The sequence below is a fragment of the Prionailurus bengalensis genome, chromosome C1, assembly GCF_016509475.1.
Source record: "Prionailurus bengalensis isolate Pbe53 chromosome C1, Fcat_Pben_1.1_paternal_pri, whole genome shotgun sequence".
NCBI lineage: Eukaryota > Metazoa > Chordata > Mammalia > Carnivora > Felidae > Prionailurus > Prionailurus bengalensis.
Genome location: NC_057345.1, coordinates 143708570 through 143736388, shown reverse-complemented (window position 1 = coordinate 143736388; position 27819 = coordinate 143708570). Strand labels below are relative to the sequence as shown.

General features: G+C 39.8%; 1 protein-coding gene across 11 annotated transcripts in view; it reads right to left on the bottom strand.

Annotated features, from left to right (window-relative positions):
- FMNL2 (formin like 2) overlaps positions 1–27819 on the bottom strand; it is a 311215-nt gene that overhangs the window by 95296 nt on the left and 188100 nt on the right. For all 11 annotated transcript variants that reach the window (XR_006296829.1, XM_043576720.1, XM_043576725.1 and 8 more), the window contains exons 3-4: positions 10757–10837; positions 5406–5482 (exon numbers count right to left, since the gene is read on the bottom strand). Coding sequence is in view for 10 of the 11 variants with exons in the window: in XM_043576720.1 (XP_043432655.1) it covers positions 5406–5482; positions 10757–10837 (158 nt within the window). In the remaining variant the exon portion in view is untranslated. The remainder of the gene's footprint in view (positions 1–5405; positions 5483–10756; positions 10838–27819) is intronic.

Here is a 27819-nt window from a genome sequence, read left to right as displayed (position 1 = left end):
AAATATGAGGTTTCAAACAAAAACTAAAAATTCTGGAACACTTGTATTCCCCACCACAAACTTGACAACTCCCCAATCCTTAAAGTATATTCAGATTACACTGATAATTATTAATGAATGTGAATGTTTTCATATTGTAGAATAAAATGTCTCGATCTTTGAGAGATCAGAAAAAACTCAGTGAAACCATATTTTCCAAATAACCAATTCATGATGTTACCCTAATTATGCCTGGGTGGAACGACCCATTCAATTTTCAAGACAGAACAGTGGGGTCACCTGGGTGGCTGAGTCGGTTGACGGTCTGACTTTGGCTCTGGTCATGATCTCACAGTTCCTGAGTTCAAGACCCACACCAGACTCACTGCTGTCAGCGCAAAGCCCACTTCAGATCCTTCTCCCTCTCTCTTCACCCCTCCCCAGCTCGTGCTATCTCTTTCAAAATAAACATTAAAAAAAAAAAAAAAACCCACAGTGAATTTTAGTTTAACCAAGTACAAAAACCCATTGATATTCTTTCAGATTCTACAAAGAAATTACCACTCATTCATTGAAGGATGGTATACTATGAAAGAAGAATATCCACAATTATCTGCAGGTTATTTAAAACTCCTTTTTTCAAGTGCATATGTGTGTGTAAGGCCGGTTTTTCTTCATGTACATCTTCACATACATATACAACATATTACCACAAATCAAATGCAGACAAAAAAGTCAGAATCCAGCTGCCTTCTATTAATCAGACATTAAAGAAATTTATAAAAATGTAAATCAATGCCATTCCTGTTACTATTTTTTTCTTGTTGCTTTGGAAAATAGATCTTTCTCACAAAATATCTTGTTTGTGCTATGTTTATTATTTTGTATTTACGACTTTGTATTTATTAAATATTTACTTTAAAATAAAAATTAAATTTTATTAAATAAGCAAAGTGAAAATTCATCAGTTAAATTTCCAATATGGTAAACATTAAGAGATAAAACCCACACAAACAAAAGCGTATTAAGGTTCAAAATAATTTCAGAGCAAAGGAATCCTGAAATCAAAAAAATTTAAAAACCGCTGGTTCAGATAATGGACTTTATGTTTGGACATATCAAGGTTCAAATTGCAGTGCTTCTCAATTGTGTGGACTGAAGCAAGACAATTAGTAACTGACTCTAACTTTCCTCATCTATAAACAGGGGCTCAGAGGTAAAGGGCAATAATAAAAAGATTTTTGTAAGAAATAACACAATGATGGGGTGCCTGGGTGGCTCAGTCGGTTAAGCATCCAACTTCAGCTTAGGTCATGATCTCACAGTTCATGGGTTCAAGCCCCGCATCGGGCTCTGGGCTGACAACTCAGAGCCTGAAGGCTGCCTCAGATTCTGTGTCTCCTCTCTCTGCCCCTCCCCCACTTGTGCTCTGCCACTCTCTCTCAAAAATAAACATACACACAAAAAAAAAAAAAGAAAGAAAAGAAAAGAAATAACACAATGAACATATTTAATAAATGACAAGATCATAATCTTTAGGATTTCTAAGAATCAACACTTAAAAATGAATTAATCATAGCACAGTTTGATATATACACACACCCCAAATCAACTGTACACCTGTTAAAAGCCTTAGTTCTTCTTCTCTCTCTTTTCACTGGCCTGGCCCAGCCAGACCCTGTTCACCAAGATTCTGGGAATTGCAGGAGAAAAGACCTTCACTGAGCAGTTTCTGGGCTCCTTCCCCTTTCCACAAATCTTCTCCCTGCCAACTGACACATTCCTCCCACGACTGCATGCCCATTCTTGCAGCTCCAATGAGATAAAGTGAAATGAGCATCTTTCAGAACATCTATGTTCTTGCACTCAGGATGAAAAGTAATTTTCTCTCTTAATGGAGAGTTTTGTTACAATAAAGTACCTGCAAAGAGACAGAACCTATACCTCAGTACCAGGAATAAAGCCCATAAACCTACCCAGCTCACCACCACGACCACCACCTGAATCTTATCACCCTGACATCCAAAATACCACCACAGATATCTCTGCCTACTCACACTGCATAGCCAAAGTGTTCTCACGGTACTTGGCTCCTTTCAAGGGTATTTCAAGTCATTTCAAGGGCTTGGATAAGTCATAATCCAATTTTTCTCTATTACTATAGTTCCTAAGAGTAAGTGAATAAGATTACTTCTAGTCCAATTCTTACTTCAATTTGGCTCAAAGAAAATTAATTTTCTTTCTCAGAAGATTGCTTCCATTTATACAGTTTTAGGCTTATATCACACCTCAGAACAAACCCTTTGCTGGACAAAGCTGTACCTTGGAATGTTATCTCAGCAAAGTCTCAGACTTTAGGCTTAAAATACAAGCATGTGCCAAGAATAACCTTTACAAGACAAGTAGATTTTAAATGTAATTCTTCCTTTTAATTTCTGGGAATCACAATTTCCTAGGTGTCAGGGTCATTTTAGACAGAGAAAGTAACAATCTCTGCATGGAATTCCTTAGAGGTAAAATAATATTATTGAATTATTATTAAACATTATTTTCAATAAGCCTAACAATAATAGCTATCATATTTTGAGTAACTATTATGTATTAGAGCCTATATTAGGTCTTCCATAAGTTATCTCATTTAACCTTACAACATTCATATTGGTAAATAATATCCTCATTTTATAGATAAGAAGTTAACTTAGGTCACAGAGTAAGTACAAAGAGCTTATGCAACTTATCTAAATAACTTATTTAATAACTAATCAAGAGCACAGCAAAAATCTGAACCAAGATCTCTTTTTCCATAAGACAATGGACACCCAATTATTCTTCTATTATGGTACCTCAATAAAGGGCAATAAAATCTATGAATACCTTATATAGCACACTGCATTCCAAGAATTCCTCACTGTAATAATTGGTGATTTTCACATTACTGAGTAATTCTTCAAAAGACTTTCCAATCAAATGAGGTCAAGCCAGTTAGTTTCCATAATGAAGAGTCCAGTTCAAGTTCGGGTTTTCAGGACAGTCAAGATAGGTCAAAGCCCTGGTGCGTGGCTTCATTCCATATAAGGAGAAGCCAAAAAATGGTTGTATGCAACCAGAAAATGAGCCGCCATGAATTTTTCTGCTGCTCGAGCCAAAGCTTTCACAAAGTCTCACACAATAGGTGGTAGACAAAGGGAAACTTCAGATGCTAAAGATGAAAGAAATGTAAGAATCTTTCAACATGCCTATAGTATCCTAAACAGCAAACTACTCGGATTGCTTGCAGATTTGCACTGGCTCCAGCCCAACCCAGGCTCTTCTCTTCAGCCAACTTTGTATCAGAAAGGATTGTCTTGCTTTGGTATTTGATGGTCAATTTCACATTATTTCAGCAATGCTCTTTGACAATTTGCAGAAACCCTGGCTGCAGCTCATTCTACCATTGTCAGTCAAGAAGAAGTGCCAACAGTCCAGGGTTGGACCTTCCCAAATGGAATCTAGTTCCTGATCTGTAAATATTGGAAAGTATTTGAGTTTCCTAAGCTTGGATGCCCAACTGTATTAAATCACCACCACTTTCACCCCCAAAAGACAAGCCTCATTGCTTTGATCCCAGGGCCCTGATTACCTTACTTCCTTTCAGGGAAAGAGCTGTCAGATTAGACTATGTAAGAAACAGAACACGGCATTTTGAACCACAGCACCTGGCTGTACAGCCATAGACTTTATAGGAGTTACTCACCTTCTCTGGTCTTGAATGTTTTTCATCTGTAAATGAAGAACTAGGTAATCCTTAACTTCTCTTCCAGTTCTAATACCATGATTCTATGACCCACTGCTTGACAGTCCATTTTCTTGGACAAAGTGATTATCAACTTTAGAAATCAGTTCATTTTCCAAATACTTCATTCTCAAGGTGACAAATGTGCAGTTATCCTTTAGGAAATGAACATTCTCACCCAAGCTTCATCACCGATAAATCAACCTTGCATTATCTGCAATTTAAAAAAGCTTATTCTGGGGGCGCCTGGGTGGCGCAGTCGGTTAAGCGTCCGACTTCAGCCAGGTCACGATCTCGTGGTCTGTGAGTTCGAGCCCCGCGTCGGGCTCTGGGCTGATGGCTCGGAGCCTGGAGCCTGTTTCCGATTCTGTGTCTCCCTCTCTCTCTGCCCCTCCCCCGTTCATGCTCTCTGTCCCAAAAATAAATAAACGTTGAAAAAAAAATTTTTTTAAAAAAAGCTTATTCTGGGGCGCCTGGGTGGCTCAGTCAGTTAAGTATCTGACTTCGGCTCAGGTCATGATCTCACAGTACGTGAGTTTGAGCCCTGTGCCCGGCTCTGTGCTGACAGCTCAGAGCCTGGCACGTGCTTTGGATTCTGAGTTTCCCTCTCTCTCTGCCCCTCCCCCTCTCACGCTGTATCTCAAAAATAAATAAAAACATAAAAAAAATTTTTTTTAAAAGCCTATTCTGAAATAACTGTGGAAATGAACCATTTGAATGGCTTATACCAAAGCATAGCCTGAAGTAGAAGTAAACTATTATTGCTGGAGTGTATTTATTTTACATAATAATCTGCAAAACTGTAATGTAACATACATACAAAACTTCATTTCCAATAGACTTGCAAAGAATGTCGCAGGAAAAAATCCTGAAAGATCTAAAGTCTATAATCTTCTCTCTGTTAAATTTAAAGAATCAAAACACAGAGGGGCTAAATAACTGGCTCGGTGTTAAACAGGTATATCCGAAGAACTAAAGCTGCAAAACAGCATATCTGATATCATTCTGCCTTGGAGATGAATCCTCTTATTCTAAGGTACTGTACAATTATGCCATTCTAGGAGTAAGGGAGAATGCAATACAGTTGTACTCGCTAGAGGCAAGTCGCATGCAAAATTCCCAGAAATGCTTAGTGTTAAGATTCTCCCAACTTTATCTTCCGGAGTGGATTTACACTCCTGGTCCTGAAGTCTAGGGATGCAGGACAGAGATACTCAGAACACCTAAGTGCAATGAGGGGCGTCAGGTGACATCATTCCAGTTTCTTGTCCCTTCTGGAGCTGAAGAAAGCACAATGAAGCAGCTTCAACTAACCAGGTGCAAGACTTCCCTGAGAGATCCTCCAGGATCCCAGGATACATTACTTGTTTGCGAGTTCCTGATTTGCCAGGAATTGTTACACACACAAGAGACCAAGCACTATCACTGTATCCAAGCAAAGAATTTTAGGATTGTTATTAATATCCGAATCAAAGACGGTCTGTCCTGCTTCTACTGATAGCAGCTAAAGTACTAACAAAGGCTCCGCCCATCTAAACCTCAGTCTCTTAATCTGTAATGATCAACAAGGAAGCTGAATTCTTTGGATATGATTCAGCCTTTTGGTAAAGTGTCCAAAAGCCTTAAAGCTAAAATGTTAAACGGGCTCACTTACCCAATATGGTTGGTTCTTAAAGAAATTTCCAGTTCTCTTAGCACTTGTGTGGATTCTTGAACACGCCGCCTGAATTTCTGTAATTCAAGAACACATAATCTCACAAAAAAGATTTCATCAACTGCTATAACTGCCGCTTGTTTAACACAATATGAAAACATCTCTGCTCTTAAAGCGGGCTTCTCTTGCATTTCCTTTTGCAAAGCACACAAATTATTCTCATCATGAAAATTAGCTTGTGCAAAAGGACTGAAGAATTACTTACATCATATATACTAGGTGTCTTTGAGTAAGTACATTATTTTTCCCTACCCTACAAAATTCACCAAAATACCTAAGTGTTGGGGTTCCCTTACCCACCCACCCCCAGTTTCAATGATTTCCTAAGACTCCCTCCTAGAACTCAGCATACAGTTGTCCTTATGGCTAAGATTTATTGCACACTAAGCAAAAGGAAAGGTGCACAGGGTCAAGTCCAGAGGAAAACAGATACAAGCTTCCAACAGTCTTCTCCCAGAGGAGTCACAAATGATAGTATTTGTGAAATGCCGTCCACCAGAAAAGCGGTCCGCCAGCGTTTTTATTGAGAGCTGGTCACTTAGGCATTCTCTGCCTAGCACATACCACAAGTCCAGACTCCCAGGAAGAAAAAAGAAGGCCGTCAGCATAAACTGTATTGTTGGCATGAACAGTTTAGGCACAGCGAATCCTTCTTATCAGGGAAAGTTATGAACTCTCCTGAAATGCAAGTTCCCAAGTGCCAACTAAGAGCCACCCTTGCAAGGTGGTCTTTCTAAGGCAGCTATCTCAGGACTGTTAGGTTATTTTCTATAGAGCGTAACATTTCCCAAAAGTCAGCATTCAGAGTTACCTCTACCTATAAGCCCTCATTTGGAAGGTCTCTCCTACTTTTGGAATGTCCTTCCTCATTCCCTGGCCAATAAAAACCCTACCAATCCTTCTAGAACCCCCTCAGGTCTTTCTTTCTTCAATGAATCACCCTCTGCTAGTAAACATATGCTTCTTTATCCTCTTACCTCTAAATAATCCCCGTGTATCACTGAGTTGCAATGCACATCCATTGTCAGGAACACGATTTCCTACTGAAACATTTATTTAGAGTAACCAAAGTCTTAGGCCACTCTGGAAGTAGGACATTTGATACACCATGCCTTTTAAGAAGAGTTCTATGCTCTCTGTGCTACAAATCCAAACCACCTGCATGTTACACAGTTTTCAAGAAAAGGCTGTAAGAATTCTAGCTCAGGATATTAGGGACCCTTCTCCTCTGTTACCACAACTGTGGTGGAAATAGACTCATCCAGTTCCAAAGACGAAGGCATCCAAGGACAGGAAGGAATGGAGGAAGGCTGGAAAGGGAGGATGTGCGGTGGCCCTGCCATGCCACAGGAAGGACCTGGTATCCCGGTGAAGACTGGAAGCCTGCTCAGTAAGGGTGGACTTCTGTTACCTTCTTCTCCTTTACCCCACCTGCTTCTCACCAGGGCCCCAAGAAAGCCAACAATCTGATGGTTTCCTCTGACTGCCATCCTTAAAGAACTCCAAAGACCTTCTTGGTTTTTAGAATCTGGGTATATTGAGATAGATGAAATTAAAGCATTTCCAAAACAATGAAAAAAGAGCCACTCCCCTCTTTTGTCAAGAAAGGCCTAAGAAATGACAGAAGAGTTATGTATCAGTTGGAGGGACATCCAAACCCGGTGTCTCCTGAAGAGGTTTCCAGCAATGAGGACCGCTGATGAGGCAGAGTCTACAGCCACACAGCTGAGGAACCCATTCCCAGGCCTGCTGGCTGCTCTGGAGAGGCCATTCCCATGTCAGAGTCACAAGTCTCAGACTATCTGCATATGTGGCCTTTTAGAAAGCAACTCAGCGTTCCCAGCTTTGCTTTGTGCACAGTTCTGACTCGTTCCCCATGGCCTTTGCTGGTCCTCAGGGAAAGCTCATCATCAGCCACAAGGGCACCCTGTGTAGCACCGAGGACACAATAGGGTATAAAGAGGATCTGCTGAAGGGCTAAGAGGCATACATCAAAATAGAGCAACTCCATCAAAACACCAGGAGATACCAGGAACGACAACAGTAACAGATAACATTTCTCAGGCATTTACTATGGCAGGCACTACAGTTTTACAACTGCACGGTAACAGAGAAAACCAAACTGACTTTGTCCCTGTATTATATTCTCTCGAGGGCTGTGTAACTGTCAGTGGGACTCGGGACCATGGAGAAACCTTGACATCCACCTCTCTAATACATAGGAAATGACTATTAGCACTCTGCGCCATGACAATGTATTGAGAATGCTTCAAAACACCACACACAAAAACCATGTGCTTGTGGGGAGCAGCAACAAGGAGCCAGGTACCATCAGTGAGTAGTGTGGAACATTCCCCCTGGCCCTCTCCATTATAGGCAGGCCCAGGGATGAGCGCACAGAGGAGCCCTGGAAATCCACGCAACAGGTCTCATTTCACAACTGCACACCCTGCAGAGAACCACACTCCTTTCTTCATGGTCTTTTCCCATGCGATGTATGAATGCACCTCCCCAAATCACACACCAGCACCGCCTGGTATTCAATGAGGAGGCTATTTTGCAGAGTTCTGGTCACAGAGATATAGAATTTAGGCTCTTCCTTCCCTGCCCTCCAGGATTTCCCTTAAAACTATTTAGCAGAAAATCTAAACAGAATATGCTTAAGAAGTGTTCTTACAAGACAGCAAATTAAGTATCTTCTATTCAATGTGAACAAAAGATAAGTGAGTTAAAGTATTTAAGCTCTCCAGACATAGGTTAGGGAAGACAACTCAGTCTAGAGTGGCTAAAATTGAAAATCCCGATTTGAAATCTTCCCTTTTCCTCACTGTAGTACAGCTGAGAATCTCAAACCTGTTCTAACTGCAAGCCGTGCCTTATTCCAAGCAAAATTTCCTCTTTCCAGGCTTTAAGCATGAGCATTAAGTTGAGTGGAAAAGATCATTTCCTACTGCCAGCTCCTGACAGAAAGTGCAAGGGTGGTTGATTCAACATCCATTTTATCTTTTTCTCAGCAGAATGACTGATCTTGAAAGGCAAGGCACAGACCAAAGCAGGCCACTCAGGTGAACACATGGTCCGGCCTCTGGTCAGGAGTGAAGGTCAGCCCACACAGATATCCTCATCTTTGTCCTTTATGAAGTTATTTGCAATGGAGCAAAACACTCTCTAAACAGCTTATTTGTTTTACATTCTTCGCTTAGCTCAGGAATAATGGTTCCAGAAGAGAACTGGGCCTTTTCCAGGAGAAAGCCACCTTTTCTCTCCAAACATCTCCTTCTTACAGAACTTGAGGATGGGCTCAGAGAAGCATTCTCGAGGAGTGTTCTTATCCTCTCCTTTTTCCTAAGAATCTGAGAAATGTTGAGGTAATTGGGAATGGAACTTGCTGTAAATGAGAGGAGCACTCAGTCTACGCATAAACACCAACGTTTCTGCCTCACTTAGCAACATGAGGGTTCCTAATCCTAGGGTCTGAGCCACCGCCTGAAGGTTTATAAATTAGGGAATTTCTTTTTTTTTTTTAATTTGTTTTAACATTTAATTTTTGAGAGACAGAGTGTAAGTGGGGGAGAGGCAGAGAGGGAGACACAGAATCCAAAGCAGGCTCCAGGCTCCAAACTGTCAGCACAGAGCTCGAGGCGGGGCTCGAACTCACGAACCATGAGGTCATGACCTGAGCCAAAGTCAGACGCTTAACTGACTGAGCCACCCAGGCATCCCGAAGTTGGGGAATTTCTGAAATTATTTCTAAAACAGAATCTTAGGGCGCCTCAGTGGCTCAGTCAGTTGAGTGTCTGACTCTTGATTTCGGTTCAAGTCATGATCCCAGGGTCGTGACATTGAGCCCTGTGTTGGGCTCTGCACTAGGCATGGAGCCTGCTTGAGACTCTCTCCCTCCCTCTCTCTCTGCCCCTCCGCCACTAGCATGGGCAACACACTCTCTAAAAAAAAGAATAATAAATAAAATTAAAAATAATAAAATACAATCTTGCTGCCCCTATAAAAAGAAATAGCCAAAACATTCTCCTGGTTTTTTTTGGGTTGTGTTGGGGAAGAGGGGTGGTGCCTTCATCTAACCCTCTATAATCTGATGAAACTGAAGGCTGCTATATCCTTGGAAAATGAGACAAGAAAGAGGGGACAGACTCATTCAGGGGGACTGACAGAGGCTCTTTTAAGAAAAGAACCATGCGTGAGCCATATTTGTGGGGTGGGGGTATTATGATACTTTGACAGGTACATTCTTAGAAGAGGAGTCTGCACCACAGTCAAGTCACATATGGCATCTAGCTGACAGTAAAGGTCTACAGTCCATCACCCCTAGATTGTATTTCTTCTGCTTGTCTCATGTTAACCACAGGACAAAAGGTCGGGAAACTTCCAAAAGGAAGTAAAAGCTGTTCTCATTTGCTCGATTTTCTTGGATGGGGGTGGTGGAGATGTTTAGAGTGGAAACAGAAGATAAAAAGATTTGAAAAGAATTACAAGAGCCCTAGAAACAGTGGGCAACTAGGAAAAGTGTGCCTTTCTTCTCTCATGAGTCACACACTGAAACAGAGGGAATTCAGCTCAAGTTATTGTTGCTGCAGCCTTGAAAGCAGGAGTTGTGGAAGGTCAACCAAAAAACCAGTGCTATCTGGTGAAGAGTGCCTGTACCCATCTTGAGCGAGGACAGCTCTGCCCTGAGACATCCCAGGACCGATCCCAGCCCGCGGGGCTGTGCCAGGCTACATGCTTTACCACAAGGCATCAGTTTAAACCAATTGTGTGGCTGCACAAAGCACAGCTTGTTTGTAAAAGGAGAGAGTCAGCTGAGAACGGAATCAGCTATTCTCTCTCTACCTTCTTGGGGCCAGGGGCAGGGTTAGGCCCGGGGGAAGCTGCTAATAGCATCAACACAGGATATGAGCACACAGCTGGGATGACAAAGCCACAGTGATTTTTCAAGGCCTCTGGAAATGCACCAAAGCACGAAAGACAAGTATTCCCTTTGCTAAGCCTGCTTTTTGAGGGGCCTTAACACCTCTGGACTCGCAGCCCTGTGTGATTGGAAATGGCAGTGACTCAATAACCATCCGAGGTACATGACTCCCATCTCAGGAAAGCACTTTTTAACACCTCCTTACATGAGAAGGATGGCTTTCTTCTTTGTTTCCTCATGGTGGCTGTCTTGCTGGAGGCTCAAGCAGAGGCTATAATGCAGAGGAAGGAAAGTCCCCTCCAGTGCAGGAGGCGCCCGCTCACCAATGAGGAAGGGACAGCAAAGAGTGCAAACAAATCCATCTTACCTTCCTGGTTACAGCTGGATCCAGATAGCCTTTGAGCTTTTGAATGTATGTATGGGGAGGATTCTTCACCTGGAATCGTTCCTGCAGGAAGCACAAAAGTAAAAAGCATGAGGGCTACGAAGGTGTGACCACCCACCCCACTCAGATTAATACTGCTGATGCACAGCTGACATGCGTTCACAGTTACTAGTGTGACCCTGCAGATGATCTTGATGTACTGATGGTTTTGAATCTTTAGAGTAAATGTTATTATCCTCCCTTTGCAAAGAAGAAAACCGAAGCTTAGAGAAACTCAGTCGACACAACTAGTCAGTGTTAGCAGTGGATTTGAGCCCACGTCTGCCCTATTGTGGAGTCAGTCCACTATGTCTTCAGTGCTCCGCTGCTCTCATTCTAGAATGATGCTTCACGCAACGTGTATTCACGTCCTCTCTGGGCAGGTCTTCTGTCTACTGCGTATTTTTTGGACTATCTTCAATATTGGCAAATAGTTCTTTTGAACGTTATTTTTCAAAAATACCAAAAACTTGACTCCAACTGGATGAAACTAATTTGTTTCAAAAATGAGGAATGGGTCAATTGCTAAGAGACTCAATGAGTGTATCTTTGTATGAGTACATATGCACGTATATAATCATTAATGGGTTCCCGAAGTAGTTCCAAATTAGAAAACCTAGAAATATTTGTAGCAAAAGCATGGTCACTAAGATAAGCATATAATATATATAATATATATTCCAAGATAGTATTTGAATGCAGATCTGGGATGGGTCCTGAGAATCTGCATTACTAACAAATGGTATACAGATGCTATGGATGGAAGCACACTTTGAGAAACTCATGCCCATGTGTTATCAGGTATTACAGACCGTAAATGTCCAAAGCAGAATAAGCAGCAGTAAAAAACTGGGTAAAACCCAAATGCCCACAAACTATAAAATGGATGAATGCTTGTATTATGTTCATATAATCGTACATTATATTCCAATGAAAATGAACAAACTGTACCATATTCTCCTATATGGATGGATCTTATAAACCTGATGTTGAGCCAAAAAGAATGTGACTTCACTTCTATGGATTTACACAACAGGCAAAATTAAATTTTAATAGGGACATATACATAGGTGATTTTATTTATTGATACATACCTATACATCTAGGGGATGGAGGAAGAGATGATTAGCATAAAAATGACAGGGGATCAAAGTGGGGGAAGGGAAATTCCAAGTGACAGAAGAGGCCACAAGGTTCTCTTGACCCAAGTAGTAGTCATACAGGTGTTGACTTTATCCTACTTATTGTGTTGTTCTTAGGTTTCACAACTTTCTCTGGACGTATGCTACCCTTCACACACAAAAAAAGTTTAAATGAATCAGCACTAAAAGGAAAAACTAAGATTTATCATGAAATCAAAACAATTCTTATCAGGGCCTCCTCCAACGACAACCTGAAAAGATGCTTTTCTAGTAATTCTTTTTAACCTGATTATTGCTTATGCCACAATGGAGTTTTAGTATTTCACAACACTGACAACTGGCCAGCATGTTCAAGCATGTGTATTTCCAACACAGGGAACCACAACATCCTTCCCGGTCCACTCAAGTCTTCTTGCTTATAGATATAGAAAAGCCTTTCTAAAGATCATCTCATTATTATCAAAAAGATCATCTCATTAGTGAAAACATACATTTTATTGTTATTTAAAATGCTTTAAAATAGATGGAAGGGACTTGTAGTGAGACAACTGTCCATATTTCCCCTTTATTTAAAAATGATCAGGGGGCACACCTTAGTGGCTCAGTCAATTAAGCATCCAACTCTTGATTTTGGCTCAGGTCATCATCTCATGGTTCATGAGATCAAGCCCCACTTCAGGCCCCTGGGATTCTCTTTCTCAACATAAATAAACATTTAAGAAGATGATCAGGAGACATTTTAGAGTAGATGAACTGATTCTCAACATAGCTGTTAACAAAAAAGATCAGCATGTTTGTAATTATTCCCCCACCCCCCATTTTCCAATCTGCGAGCAACTTCTAAATAACAATTCACAGGTATTTGACATCTCTAGTGTCAATAGTCTATGTATAAAGTCCTTTTTCTTTTTCTGTTTTTTTGTTTGTTTGTTTGTTTGTTTTTAAATCACCATCACTTCACTAAGGTGCCAGATAGGATCCAACTGCCACAGGGCTTTAACAACAGCCCAGCTGAAGACTAAAATAATCACAAAAAAACTCCAAAAAATGAACTGATAAACCATCTAGAAGCCAGTTACTATTCCAACCTTATGTATAACAATAGATAATGCCAGAGATATATCAGGATATCAGAAAAACTTACTCTTTTTAATAATACAATCCAATTATCCAAATTTAAAATTCCTATGGCCAGTAACAACTCAAACTGTGTTCCGTTGTGCTATAGCAAATACCTCCTACCTCTAAATATAAGGTCCCGAACACAGGAAACTCAACATTAAGTTTACTCTGACCAATGTGGTATTTACCTGAGGACCGACATTTAAATCTATGGACAGTTGCTGAGAGATGTCTAATGATTGTTCTTGTACATAATATCTTCACAACAGAAGAGCTGTATTTTTTTCCTTTAAAACAACAAGATCTGGTTGACTAGCACATGTAACATATTGTCATCCACTCAATTAGTGAATCCCATTTTTGACAATCAATAAATGCACCTTTCTCCATTTTCTGCTCAAGACTGTCGTGATCCAGAGGGGCTTTATCAAATATGCATTTATTGATCCTGTAAGTATTTCCTTTTAATTATTCCCCTGAAATTATAGAAGTCTGTAATTAATACATACTTTTTCCAATGCGCTTACAAAAATTTGCTGTTGTTACACAATTTTCATTTGTTTGAATAATTTACTAATCTATTTCCAAAACAAAACAAAACAAAACAAAAAAACCACAACAGAACATAAAGAAGCCTGACGCTTCACAACATAGGAGGTCTACATTGTATCTACTACTCAGAAAATTCAAGCCTCCATCCAGGGATTTAAATAAAACTGGTATGGAGAAAGAATACAAAGAAAGTCCCAGTCATTTTCCTAAAACCTGGAGTTGTCTGTCTAATCTCAAAAGGGGCTACTATTTGATTTATACATCCAGCATCTGGCTCACCAAACCTCTTCCCCCCGCCCCCGCCTGCCCCGTGTCTTCAATATGGCTGTTTGCACAATAAAAACATTTGGGTAACTACTCTGGAGAATATCAGCACCTCGCCAAAACACATTTACTTTGAAGGACATTGGAAGGATTACTGGCATTGTATTTATTTAAATTAACAGTTTTTTCCTCTATATATTAGAATTTTGGGTTTTGCACTGAAAGCCAAAAACGCCTTGGCTGGCAATTTTCCATCATCCTCACCTCCAGGTCTGCTTATCCCATGAGCGATTTTCAATAACTAGTTACGTCCTTGCCCAACATCACATTGACACGAGTAGCTTAATAACTTGAGTCCCATTATACAGAAATATTATTCTTGGGGATAAAAGTATTCTTTAATCATGGTGATTTGTCGATATGAACTGATGTCATTTGGAAGAGCTTTTAAAATACTAATTTCGGGGGTGCCTGGGTGGCTCAATCAGTTGAGCATCTCACTCTTGACTTCAGCCCAAGTCATGATCTGAGAGTCATGGGATCAAGCCCCGCAGTGGGCTCTGCACGGAGCATGGAGCCTGCTTAAGAGTCTCTTCTCTCTTTCTCCCAGTGCCCCTCTCCCCTACTCATGCTCTCTCAAACAAAAAATATATATAACAAAAAAATAAAATCCAAATTTCCTTCAAAATGTCTAATTATATAACATAACCACCATCTTGACCTCCTGCCATTTATCTCTTTGTGTGATCAAACTTTCTTCATGAAACGTTTCTGGATGGGAAATAACAATTGCTCTGGGGCTTTTTAATCATTCCCCAGAAGCATTCAAAGCAAAGAGTACACAGTTACCTCTTAACATTCAGGACACCAGGCCACAAAATGCACTGGGAGGGAACAAACCTTAGGACCAGAGAATCTTTTTCCCCCAAGGAAAGGCAGACTGCCATGTGCAGTACCTCATTTGGATGTGTCTGGAGTCTTGCAAGCTTGACACCCTACGTTCTACTCCAAATGGACTTTGAGAGCTTGTTTGGAGGCTGTAGCAAGGGAATGCAGCTACGTATACACTTCTGACTGAAGAAAGGCACTCCTCTATCAAGGATGGTGCTCTTCTTAGACCAAGAGCACAACTTAGGGAGGGACACATAAGGAGTGGTGAAGGATTAATGGGATGACAGATGTCACAGCCAGGTCACCTTCACATCCAAGAATCACAGAATCCTCATTAAGCTGCTATGTCAATTGCAAGTATTTTAATAAATTAGAGACCTAGGAGTTAAATTTCTCCAGTAATGATCTCAAAATTTCTTCTCCCTGCTAAAAACGACTTTATTAATGCAAACCCAAGAAGACAATTACCTTTCCATCTGGGGCAGTGCTTTTTGTTTCTAAAAGATTGTTGACTTATCTTTCAGTAACACTTTACAGTTTATCATATTCTTTAAACCTCTTATCGCACTCAAGCCTCCCTATGTGGTAAGTAGATATTAACTCCATTTCATAGATGGGGGAAGTGAAGTTCAGAGATAAATTATCTGCCTTAAATCAGACACACACACACACACACACACACACACACACACACACACACACCAGATCAAAGATTCAAACTCAAGCTTTCTGACTCTCTGATCCTTGTTCTACTATACCACAGTAAATGTGCTCATCTAGCTTTTGATAGAATAAAAGCTTTTAAAAGAGTAGAAACATGTTCTATTTGAGTTCCAGTACAAAGAAGAATACTTGGCACATAGACTTAATAATGTTCAAAAAATTAAACTTCTTCTAAAAATCCTATACAAGTCACGTCTCTCATAAATTAGGGGCAAGTTTTTAAAGTTTAAAAGCATGTAAACAGATTGTCAACACTCTGTACAGGGCACATACCCAGTGGGTTCTGTGCTAGATATAAATTAGCTCAAACTAATGTCACAGCTAAAGGACACTTGTGGATAAACCTCTATGGTATCTCTCCTGGTGTATCTCCTAATGACTTCCATAATTACACATTTCTCACTAATTCAATCTACTAATGCTTATGCTAGCTAGCCTCCTGCCTCCCCTCACTGGCCACCAGGAAGGTTACCTTGCCTATGCAGAGGCCTGCTCTGCAGAAAAGGAAAAGGCAAAGCATTTATTGGATTCCACTTAATAACTAAGGTTCAAGACTAAGGCAACCCAAACCAGAAAACCAGGCCATTCTTAAAGGAACTCAGTGAAGGGGCTGGGCAGGGATATACATACTGGGTTAATTAAGGAAGTCACAGTCAACGGAACTCATCAGCTAGGCTACAACATGGCCTTTTCTCATTAGACACAGACAGGCAGCCTTAGGTTCTAACCAGCTGAACTGTTTCTTTGGAACCTTCCTCCATGCCCTCCTTTCTCCATCTAAACCTAATAAAGTTTGTCATTGAAAGCCTTTCTACCTAAGAGTCTGGAATTGGGCACTCCACTCATCTAGCAAAACGTTTCTGGTCCTTTGCATCCTCTCTATCCATGTGTATAATTACATGAGAAATTACTTAATTGAGGTTAATTTGGTGTCAGCTGGACTTACAACAAGCATGTCAGAAGCATTTCCACTCCATAAATTGGATAAGCAGCTCCAAAATCAAACAGAATTTCATTCAAGTTTATCTTACACCTTAATATTCTGAAGTTAAAGGAAAGACATTATAGCAAGACATCTGAAACTCGAGGCAATCTCTGGGAAATGAATGGCTCATGGGGGGACACACTTACTGCCGAGTTTGTCCCCACGTCTGGGACCGTCACAGGGTCATTGGCTCTATTTCGGTAGTCTATTAGCAGAGCTACATAAACTGCTTAAACACCCTTAGGGATGAATCAGAGGTCACCATCATTATGCCGTTATTACTGTTTTATTTTTCTGCTCCTACAGTAATTTTTAGATAGTGAAAATTTAAAGGACTTTGCTTTTATGCACATAAGCTCACTACGCTTGAATGATTTTTCTTCCTAGAAGCTGAAAATAGTTGGGCTCCCTTTCCCAAGGCTGAGTCAGCAAACTGTGGTCTCTAAGTGAGCCATAATTACAATCACTATCATTGCCATTAGTGTGTACTAATTTGCAGAATTTAGCTTGGTGCTAAGTGCTCTTCAGAGCTCTGTTGACAGGAATAATCCAAGTCCTCAAGGGGTTTACCCTCTAAAAGGGATAATGCTAACATGAGTTCACAGGGAGAAAAAAAGACCATAATAAAATACCATATTTATATTGTATATAGGGGTATCTGGATAGCTTGGGCAGTTAAGTGTCCGAATTCGGCTCAGGGTTATGATCTCATAGTTTGTGAGTTCAAGTCCCGCGCCGGGCTCTGTGCTGACAGCTCAGAGCCTGGAGTCTGCTTCAAATTTTGTGTCTCCCTCTCTCTCTGCCTATTCCCCTGCTCACACTGTCTCTCTCGGTCTCTCAAGAATAAACAAACATTTAAAAAATATTTTTTTAATATTGTTTATAGACAGAGATGAGTTACAAAGTACAGCAGAGGCCAAGAAATAGCACACGTATGTATGTGTGTGTGATGGCGCGTGGGTGTGGGGGGTTGCAGAGGGGTGCCAAGATCTGAATCAAGGCTCCTAAGCAGGAAGGACTAAGGTAACTCATAACACCTCAGCTCTCACAGGGCCAACCATTTATACGACTAAAAACAACGTCTACACAAAGAGATCTAGCGTCCCCCAAGAAATCAAGAGTACCAGAGTCCCCAAGGAAATGCATATTCCATTTTCCCCCAAAAAGACAGAAACAAATTCTAGAACTTCAGACAGGCTATCAGACTCTCGCACCTACAGAAAGTACGGGTATGAAGAAAGAGGAGAATTTAGAGAAAATAAGGAAAAACTATTAAGACTCTAGCTACTCAAAATTATAGACGATTAAGAAGGCAAGTTGAGACTCTAATTTTGTGTAACCACTACCAAAGGCAATGAGTGTCAGCTGCACTCCTACTTAGAAGGGTCCCTGTGGTTATCACTGGAAGAAAACTTTTTGCTAAGGAAGCCCCTGCCTGTGAACACCTTAAATCTTGCTATCACAAGCAGGTCTCTCTTTCCTGACACTAACATGAAAAATACCAAGTTTAAAAAATTTTTGATCCTTTTATTATTTCATTCATCCAAAACACATTATGCAAGACACTGTGTAAAAAGCACAAAATGAGGGGCACCTGGGTGGCTTAGTTGGTTAAGCGTCCCTCCTCAGCTCAGGTCATGATCTCATGGTTCACGAGTTCGAGCCCCGCGTCGGGCTCTGTGCTGACAGCTCAGATTCTGTGTCTCCTTCTCTCTCTGCCCCTCCCCTGCTCACCCTCTGTCTCTGTCTCTCTCGGTTTCTCTCAAAAATAAATAAACATTTAAAAAAAATTTTTTAAAGCACAAAATGAAACAAATTCCATTCCAAAGCATTAAATCTGATCTGTGAGACACAACAGACATTGCTGTAATACAATCCTGAATACGGTAAGAGCCATATGTGATCCTCTGGAAGTTCAAAGAAAGGTATGGCTTCTTCCAACGGAGAAGATCAAAGGAACTTCGCTGGAAAAAGTGGTTTTTGAATTGAGTTTTAAAGGGCATGCAGCATATAGATACCCTGGGTCAGTGTGAAAGGCAGGAGACAGAGGAGTTTTCCAGATGGGGGTACAAGGAAACAAAAGTAGAGAAGCATGGGAAATGTGCTGGTAACATCATGGGTTTAGCTGGGTTCCAGTAATACAGTTTATGAACAATAATGGTGCAAGAACCTAAATGTAACTTGGAACAGAAAATGGTGGATGTCAAATAATCATCTCATACGAGACAACAAGAGACCTATGAGAGACATATGAGAGACAGCAGGAAGTTAATAAGGGGTTTTAAATAGTGTAGCAACATGCAGTTAATACTGTACAACTCTTCTTTCTCCATCTGCCAACTTTAAAAGCTGGCCATTTCTGCACTAAACTAAACTTGAAAAATAAGCATGTCAGATTCATTCCACAGCCATAGTTTCTTGGAGAGCCCTGAAGCATTCTTCAGCTCTGAATATGAAATCATTTTCCTGGTCGGAAAGGAGAGGACAACTTTCCAAGTGTTCCATTACAACCCTCAGACTGAAAATAACTTTTAATGAGACTTTTCCAAATAATTTCCTTTATTTAGACTAGCAAAAGTTTCTTCTAGTTCAACAGGTCTTTCCTAAACAAAACATCCTACAATTCGTTCCTTAATAGATAATATTAATTGAACTTATTTAATCCTTTTCATAGTTCATCATTTTTTCCCCACTTTAAAAATTGTTTTAATTAAATTTGATAGTCAGGTCATACTTCTAATAAAGTTTAGTATCTCATGTTGTCCTAAGCAAAGATTGAACCCTGACTGCGCTGGACATGTACCGGTGTTAAGTAGTTGTAAGTTGAGGATGTAAGAACTGGACAGAGTGATGGAAGGTTAGATTTACACTGGAAAACCTTAGAAATAATCTTCACATCTTCATTCTCTCCCCTCATGGGCCAAAGCTTTCCCTTCTTTAAGACTGGCATTTCTTAAAATATTTACGACCAAAAACTAGCATTTAAAACAATCGAGGATGCTTGTTAAATTGCAAACATTCTCCTGACACAATCCACCAGATACTCAAAAATCCACAGTCTTAAATTCCCCAAGTGGCTCCTCTGTACAGTAAAGCTTATTAATTGCTTTAGATTGTAGTTCCTCCTTTGGATACTCGAATCCCTCTCTTTACTCGGTCTACAAACAGAATGTGCATATTCCTGTTAGGCCAAGACTTTGGAATGTTTTCAGTTATGTTTAAAGATACAGACTTACATTATAAGACTATAGTTACAACCTATGATTTCACGAAACTTTTACAAAATCCCTGGAGAGTACTCTTCCTCTAAAAACTGCAGGGGAGTATAAACAAGCCTCATTGTTTCTTCATCTGAAAAATGAGAAGAATAAAACCTTTCTCTTCCACATACTACATATTCCAGAAACCTTATTTAAGGATGCCTTCTCAAACAGGATTCACATATTGAAGCGCTTTTAAAAGTGTCCAGGGCTAACCATTTATCATACAAATAAAACATGGGGAGGAAAAGAAAAGTAACAAAGTTTTGGTCCTGAAGAGGGGGGGAGGGGGGAAGCAACAGCAGCTTTTAATTTCTTGCAAAAACCATTAGATAAAGATTTAGATAAAAGTACTAATATTTCTCAATCACTCAAGAATTTGAAAGAATGGCAAACTATTTTTAATTTTTTTAAGTTTGCTAAGTTTTTATTTAAATTCCACTTAGTTAACATACAGTGTAACGCTAGTTTGGGGAGTAGAACTCAGTGATTCAACACTTGCACGGAACACCCAGTGCTCATCACAACTGCCCTCCTTAATCCCTGTCACCTATTCCTCCCATCCCCCACCCACCTCTCCTCTGGTACCACCAGTTTGTTCTCTATAGTTAAGAGTCTGTTTCTTGGTTTGCCTACCTTCTTTCCCCACCTTTGCTCATCTGTTTTGTTTCTTGAATCCCACGAGTGAAACCACATGGTATTTGTCTTTCTCTGACTTCTTTTGCTCAGCATAATACTCTCTAGCTCTATCCAGGTATTGTAAATGGCAGGATTTCATTCTTTTTTATGGCTGAATAATATTCCATTTTGCGTGCGCACACGCGTGTGTGTGTGTACACATCTCACTTCTTTATCCAAGAATGGCAAACTCTTATGTTAAGGATTTCTGCCTACAGTTTATACTAACTGGATTCTCTGAAGTTTCATTTGCCCCAATTTAAAGTGTACAACCACATTGTTACACAGTTACATGGTTCTGAGAATCCCAAGAGGTGTGTGCTGCACTGAATTGTAATATTTGTAAAGGGTATCATTTATAAAAGGGAACCCTCAGAGTAGATGGCGTGGAAAGACGGACGCTGCCTTCCGCTGAAGTCAACAAGCGTCTGACACATGCAAGGAAAGCATCCTTAGGAACAGAACATTAAGGACAGAAAATTGGAAGCCAAGTCATTAGGTCTTAATCATGCCCTTACCACCTGCCTCCATTTACTTTAGGACTAGACTTAAGAACCAAGCTCAGAATAGTAAACTTCAACATTTACCCAAGGCTGCTGTTTACAGTACAGAAGCCGTGAAGATAGTTTTCAAGTACAGGACATCATTTTGAAAATGCAATGACGTACCATAAACCACCTTTCTCTGCATGGGTATCAATGAAGCAGTAAGAGGTTGTTCAAAAATAGTATTTCTCTAAGAAAAAGACTGTTGTAAATTATTTTCTTTATCACTTACAAGAGCACTAAAAATCATGATATACTTAGGGATAAATATAGCAAAATACATGCAAGACCTGACTTCAAACCATTTCTGTGAGATACTGAAGAGTTAAATAAATAGCAATGCCATGTTCATCATTCAGAAGAATCAATACTGTTATGATGTCAGTTCTCTTGAAATTCATCTACAGAGTCAATGCAACCTCAGTCAAAATCCTGGAGGGTTTTTCTTAGAAATGTACAAGCTAATAGTCAACTTTATATAAAAATGCAAAGGAATTAGAATAGCCAAATAATTCTACAGAAGAGCCAAGTTGGAGAATTCACACTACCTGATTTTAAAGACAGTAATCGAAACTGCCATATTGACAAAGGATACAAACAAAGATCCGTGGAACAGAACAGAGAGCACAGAAACAGGAACCACAAACATATGGTCAATTGGTCTTACAAAGATACCACGGTAGTTGATGAAAAAAGAACAGTCTTTTCCACAAATGGTACTTAAACAGCTGGATACACATATGGGGGGGGGGGCATAAAAAGTGAATCTCCAGCCTTACCTCATCCTATGTACCAAAATTAACTCAAAATCGATCACAGACCCAAACATAAAAACAAAACCTTAAAATTTCTAGAAGAAAACATAGAAGAGATCACCTTTGTGACCTGAGTTTGGGCAAAGATTCCTTAGACGAGCCACAAAATACTTGAACCACTTAAATAAAAGATAACTAAATTCGGCTTCATCAGAAAACCTTTTAGTCCTTGAAAAACACTTTAGGACTATGAAAATTGGCAAGACATAAACTTGGAGAATATACTTCGAAGATATATGTCCGATAAAGATTTGTATCCAGAACATATATTTTTTTTAAACCTACAGCTCAATAATAAAACAATCCAATATTTAAAAATATGCAAAAGATCTGAACAGATCCTTCAGCAAAGGTACACAAATAACAAGCATGTTAAAAAAATGCTCAACATCATCAGGGAAATGCAAATTAAAACCAAAGTGAGGTATCACTAAAACCAAAGTGACGTGTTACTATATATATATATATATATATATATATATATATATATATATATACACACCCATAAAAATGAGTGGAATTAATAAGACTGACAACATCCAAAGGTTGGTAAAGGATTTGGAACAACTGGAACTCTATGACAGTGTTGGATGGAATGTAAAATGGTACAGCCACTTTGGAAAACACAACTGGTGAACTTTACTGTATGTAAATTATACCTCAGTAAAGATGATCAAAAAACAGTATTTCAAAGTAATTGCTTTAGATTCATTTATTTACTTCATTACCGAGCACAGCTTTCCTTTTAAAAAGTTTTCCTTGGTATTTTGTTTTTTTACTTGCTCCAACTAGAAAGAAAACCACAAGCAAACATGCCATCAACTTCATCAGTTAACACTTTTCAAGAAATAAAGCACTCTGAGGGGGTCCTATAAACCTCTTAGTTTTTCAAAACATTTACATCATAAATCACTCAAAGAATTTAAAATTCTAGAATTTGTGTCACAGTTTTTTTCACCTAGGTCTCAATTACCTCCACACCTCCAACTATTACTGTATCTTCACTGTCATTTCATGAGATTTAATCCACCATCTCCATCCAACCCTCCCCACCCTCCCCACACCCCCCACATATCCCAGTTTCCTAGATACAGGATTTACCTTCTAAGATAAAAAACAAAAACAAAAACAAAACAAAACAATGTGTGCTAACAACCTGAAAACTGAATCTTAAAAGTCAAGTTTCCCTTAGATATTTTATGGTTTGTCCTTAGATCTTCCATAACTTCAAATTTAACACTACAAACCCAGCCTCATGTCTCTATAATCAGCCTCAGGTCTTTCTTGGCATCCTCAGATCACAAGATTAAAGCCAACAATAGTTTCAACCTGTAATCACATGGTCAAAATTAATCTTTTTTTTTTTTTTTTTTTTTTTTTAGTCATTAGGTCAAGTTCTCAGACAATGCTTGAACAGGCTGGGCTGAGTGGAAGCTAGAAGCAGTTCCTCTGAAACCACTCATTATTGAGGACACCTGCTGAATGTGATACAGAACATAGTCCTCAATCTATTACAAGTGTTCAGTCCACTGGGTTTTAGATGGGACTTGGGAAGTTATACCTGAAAATATAAGCCAAGTAGTTGTGTCAAGGCTCTTGTGAAGATAACTAGTGGTGGCCTTAAGGGTAACCAGCATCTCCCTAATGATGGTATTTCTAGAACCCGAAGATGCTACTGCAAGGCATCATCTGGTCCACCAAGTGGACGTACAACATACGCAGTCTCCACCCCCTTAATACAGCTCTCCATTCCTTACAAAACCTGAACCATATTTCTTTAACATTTATTTATTTTTGAGAGACAGAGACAGAGCACAAGCAGGGGAGGGGCAGAGACAGAGGGAGACACAGAATCTGAAGCAGGCTCCAGACTCGGTCAGCACAGAGCCCGATGCAGGGCTTGAACCCATGAACTGTGAGATCATGACCGGAGCCAAAGTCGGACGCCCAACCAACTGAGCCACCCAGGTACCCCAACCTGAGCCTTATTTCTAATTCACTTTCTTCCTATCTCCCTGCACCCAAGTCTAATTAGAAATCAAAACCAGTTTATATTTCTGTATTTCAGTGAAATCATCAGTATGCCGTTTTACTACTCTAACAGAGATAAACACCCACAGACACCTCAATTCCCCCATGACTTCAAAAAATAACTTCTTTTAAAACATGTAAGTGGCACCTGGGTGTCTCAGTCGGTTAAGCACCCAACTCTTGATTTTGGCTTGGGTCATGATCTTAGTTCATGAGTTCTAGCCCCACATCAGGCTCTGTGTTGATGGTGTGGAGCTTGCTTGGGATTCTCCGTCTCCCTCTCTCTCTCTGACCCTCCCCCACTATCAAAAATAAACAAGTATTGAAAAATAAATAAAACACTTAGTTAAAAGTTCATCAAGATCTGCATGAATGACACACAAGAGTAGGAGAGAGCATATGGGCTGAAAGTTCTGTTATATATCTAGTCATTCCAGAATTTACTTTTAAGATGATATCTTACCTTTTTCCATCCCTTCCCCCCCCTTTTTTTTTTAAAGATTTAGCACTTATTTTCTGAAGCACTATGGTCATAGCATCTAGCACATCCTTCTTCTCAGTACATACTCAATGAATCTTTTAATTAACAAATGGATTGATAAAAAGAGCCACAATCACACTGTGATCAAGGTCATCCACTGGCACTTAAAAAAAAAACAAAAAACAAAAAACAAAAAACAAACAACTTTTCCAAACCATTATGGTACTTTTTAGTATACAGAAACTTTGGTTTTTTTTCTTTTTTTTTTTCTTTTTAGGGTCAGCTCAACTACTTGCTAGGTCACACTTTTCTTGTGAAAGTTGAACACACACATATTTCCATACAGACATTATGAGTTACCATTCAGGTGTTAGAACAATGCAGTGTTTATGTTACCTAGTAGAAATTCTTGGCTAATGCACCTTAATTAATAAGTCACTTAAATTATTTTCTAAAAGATGGTGTCAAAGGTCAACCTCAGCCTACCCATGTGCGTTATTTAATTACCTGTATGACTCTTCAGTTCCTAGAATGGCATTTCCAAGTTTACAAAAGATGTTGACACAACAAAGTTCACTTCAAACAACATAAGGAGTTGTCTAAGACAACTCGGGCACCTAAGTCATTTTAAGGGGTGTTGGGAGGAGGATTCACAATTCCTTTTTATTACCAGGCAAGAAGGAAGGTAATATGATGTTCATTCTGGCAGAAGATAACCTAAAAGCTTGAAATCAGATGGAACACCCTGGGTTTCTTATTTTGGCTGTTGATGTTGAACAGCACTTCTAACCAAGCATTTATAACAAGCTGCCAAAAAGGATTAGTTTCCAAAGGAGTAACTCACCCCTTCTACCTTCTATTTTCTGCCCCCCTTCTTAATCCCATGAAATAGGCCAGCATCTTTTTTCCCCACTACAAAAAGCCTAGGATAAAGAGAACCTCTGGTAGCAGAAAAGATGTAAACTCCCTTCTAGGTTCAGATTCAATTTTCCACAACTCTGGAGACACTACATGTGAGGCCGCTCAACAGAGAACTGGCATCTGCTCCCCTGACTGCTTCACCAGTGGTTTAGAATCAGACACCCAGAGTCGATCTCAATGGAGGAGAAACTTTGCTTTCAGGAAGTAAACCGAAAGAAACTTGCTTTCTGCTTATTCTTTTTTTAATTGGGGGGGGGGGGGGGAGGAAGAGGAAGAGGGAGGGAGAGAGGGAGAGAAGGAGAGAGGGAGAGAAGGAGAGAGGGAAAGAGAGAAACTTAGTTAAGCAAGCTCCATGCTCAGTGCAAAGCCTGCCACAGGGCTGGAGCCCGACAGGAGCTCGATCCCACGACCCTGGAATCACGACCTGAGCCAAAATCAAGAGTCGGGCACTCAACTGACTGAGTCGCTCAGGCGTCCTAAAACTTGCATTCTTTTTAACAGTGGCTAACTCACTACCTTTCTTCAGATTTGGAGACTTCACAATAAGGAACACAGTCCCTTTAAAATCTCAAGCAGAAGACCGCCCGAAGATAAAATTTGTTGGTTCATTCATTTGTTTGTTTTAAATCTGACAAAAAGACATGTCCCATAGCCAGTTCATGTCCGGCACACTGCTGGAACTCAGAACCAATTTATTTTGATACCAGAAACCATTCGACACAAATGATTTTCCAGACTGAAAGTATTACGTGAGGCACCTGTTTTGGGAAAACTCAGATCCATTCTCGCGGTTTTCTCTCTTCATTCCCTTCTCTTTATCATTAAATACGTATTCAATGAATAAGTTACTGAATACATCAATAAAAGCAAGTTTTAATACTAAACATAACCTAAGACAAGTGAAACTATCAGCCTATCAAAATTGATAACCACAGCAGAGACCTGCTTTTACTAAGCATTTTTCTCTTGGTGTGCATATATTTAGCCAGCCTACAGTTCTCATTCTCCTTTGCAGGTCTGGTCAATGCAGTAAAACTGCACATGACTCAGGCTACTTCCAAGCCTGGTTTAGGAAACCTCCCAGGTATGCACCTGCTTGTTTGTTCTTCCTTTGATTGGAGACAACCTCAAGGCAAAGCTGAAGCTCTATGTTGAAAACACCTTCACCTGGGTCCATGATTAACTGTGTAGAATGTAACCCCTGAAGGTCAACAGCACCAACTTGGATTGTTATATGAATGACAAGATTATGCAAATCATCACACATCGTGGTATATGTAGCTGTTTGAATTGTGGCCTGCAGAAAGATAGGTCTAGGCCCTAAGCCCAAACAAGTGAATGCAACTGTATTTGGAAAAAGGGTCTTTGCAGATGTAATAAAGTTAAGGCCCTTGAAATGTGAGCATCCTAGCCTACCCAGGTGGGCCTTCAATCCAATAATAAATGTCCCTCTAAGACACAGAAGAGAAGTAAATAAGGGGAGAAAAGAAGGAAGGCCATGTAAAGATGGAGGCAGAGGCTGGAGACATTCAGCCACATGCCAAGGAATGCCTAAGAGCCACTGGAAGCTGGGAGAGGCAAGGAAGGATTCTCCCCTAGAGCTTTGGTGGGAACATGATCCAGCTGACATCTTGAGTTTGGACTTCTGTCCTCTCTAGAACTGCAACAGAATACTTTTCTGCTTCTTTAAGCCACAAAGTTTGTAGTGATGTGTTATGGCAGCCACAGAAAACTAACACAGCATATTTTTGTCACTTTAACTGGAAGTTAATAACAGAGAAGGTATCTCTATCAAGTGACTTAAATCAGAGTACTTCCTGCATCTTTGATAGGATACATTGTAGGGACACAAAACTGCAAAAAAAAAAAAAAAGTATCCACTCAGTAATTTTAGTAACTAATATTTTGGTTAGTAATGATATTGGTATGTTATTTTAAAACATTTTTTACATTACAGAAAAGACAAATTTATGTTATGATTCCAACAATGCAATATAAAAGTGATAATTATAAAATCAAAGAAATTAAGTAAATTAATATTTCAAATTGACCTGGAAATATCAATATGAACTCATAATTATTACATATATTTTGAAGGTCTAGGCTCTCATGTTTTTCCCTCTAATACCACCCCACACTAAAAAAAAATAGGGCTCCTTAGGGAAACATCTTATTCTAGGTCCAGGACAAGGAAGGTACAAGTTAAGCCTAAGAGATGGGTTTTGTACTTGTAAAGTACAAAGCTTGTAAAACAAGCTCTCAAGACTTAACAGAGTCACATCAAAAGGGCACAGGAACCAGCATGAAAGTGTCCTCATACACCAAAGTACTGATAGCATGAGCTTCAAAATAATATTGTATTGGCTGAAGTACACGGACTATGAAAATCCGAGTTCACAAGGATACTCTTAACAGAAAGCCAGAGGGAACTCATTTGCCACCTTTTGAGGTATCTTTTAAACTAAATCTTTACTTTGAAAAATGGCAAAGGGAAGGAAAGAATTCTAGGCATAATTATATTCCAGGGTAAACCAAAACCCAGCTGAAGGCTCTAGTTGCCGGCTTACCACAGGAGGGAAATGAAATTAGAAAATCA